This window comes from Buceros rhinoceros, unplaced genomic scaffold, assembly GCF_000710305.1.
Source record: "Buceros rhinoceros silvestris isolate BGI_N320 unplaced genomic scaffold, ASM71030v1 scaffold25612, whole genome shotgun sequence".
In the NCBI taxonomy this organism is placed as follows: Eukaryota; Metazoa; Chordata; class Aves; order Bucerotiformes; family Bucerotidae; genus Buceros; species Buceros rhinoceros.
Genome location: NW_010399848.1, coordinates 367 through 730, shown reverse-complemented (window position 1 = coordinate 730; position 364 = coordinate 367). Strand labels below are relative to the sequence as shown.

At 58.5% G+C, this 364-nt stretch overlaps 1 protein-coding gene across 1 annotated transcript in view; it reads right to left on the bottom strand.

Moving 5' to 3' along the window:
• Window positions 1-259, bottom strand: part of IMPDH2 (IMP (inosine 5'-monophosphate) dehydrogenase 2) — a gene marked incomplete at its 5' end in the record, with an annotated part of 10,752 nt that extends 10,493 nt beyond the window's left edge. The window contains one exon of the mRNA XM_010131648.1: window positions 53-259. Coding sequence (XP_010129950.1) covers window positions 53-259 — 207 coding nt within the window. The remainder of the gene's footprint in view (window positions 1-52) is intronic.
• Between the last annotated feature and the right edge of the window lie 105 nt (window positions 260-364).

Below are 364 nucleotides of genomic sequence, written 5' to 3'. Positions count from 1 at the left end.
CAAGCTCCCGACACAACGCTCGCACCCACCAGCCGCTCACAGCCCTTCTCACCTCACCGAGAGGCAGGTCATGCTCCGACTCTTTCAGGAAATCAATATCTCGAGACGAGATGATCCCAACCAGCTTTCCCCCCATCTTCCCGTTGTCTGTGATGGGAATCCCACAGAATCCGTGACGAGCTTTTGCCTCGAACACATCTCGCACGCGATCGTTGGGGCTCAGCACCACGGGGTCTGTGATGAACCCTTGCTCGTATTTCTGAAAAGAAGCAGATTCCGCAGCCAGGCTCAGCAGCGCTGCCAGGTCGAGAGAAGCTGGACACTCGCCTTGGGGCTGGGGGAGACCCCCCCCAAAGAACGCCAC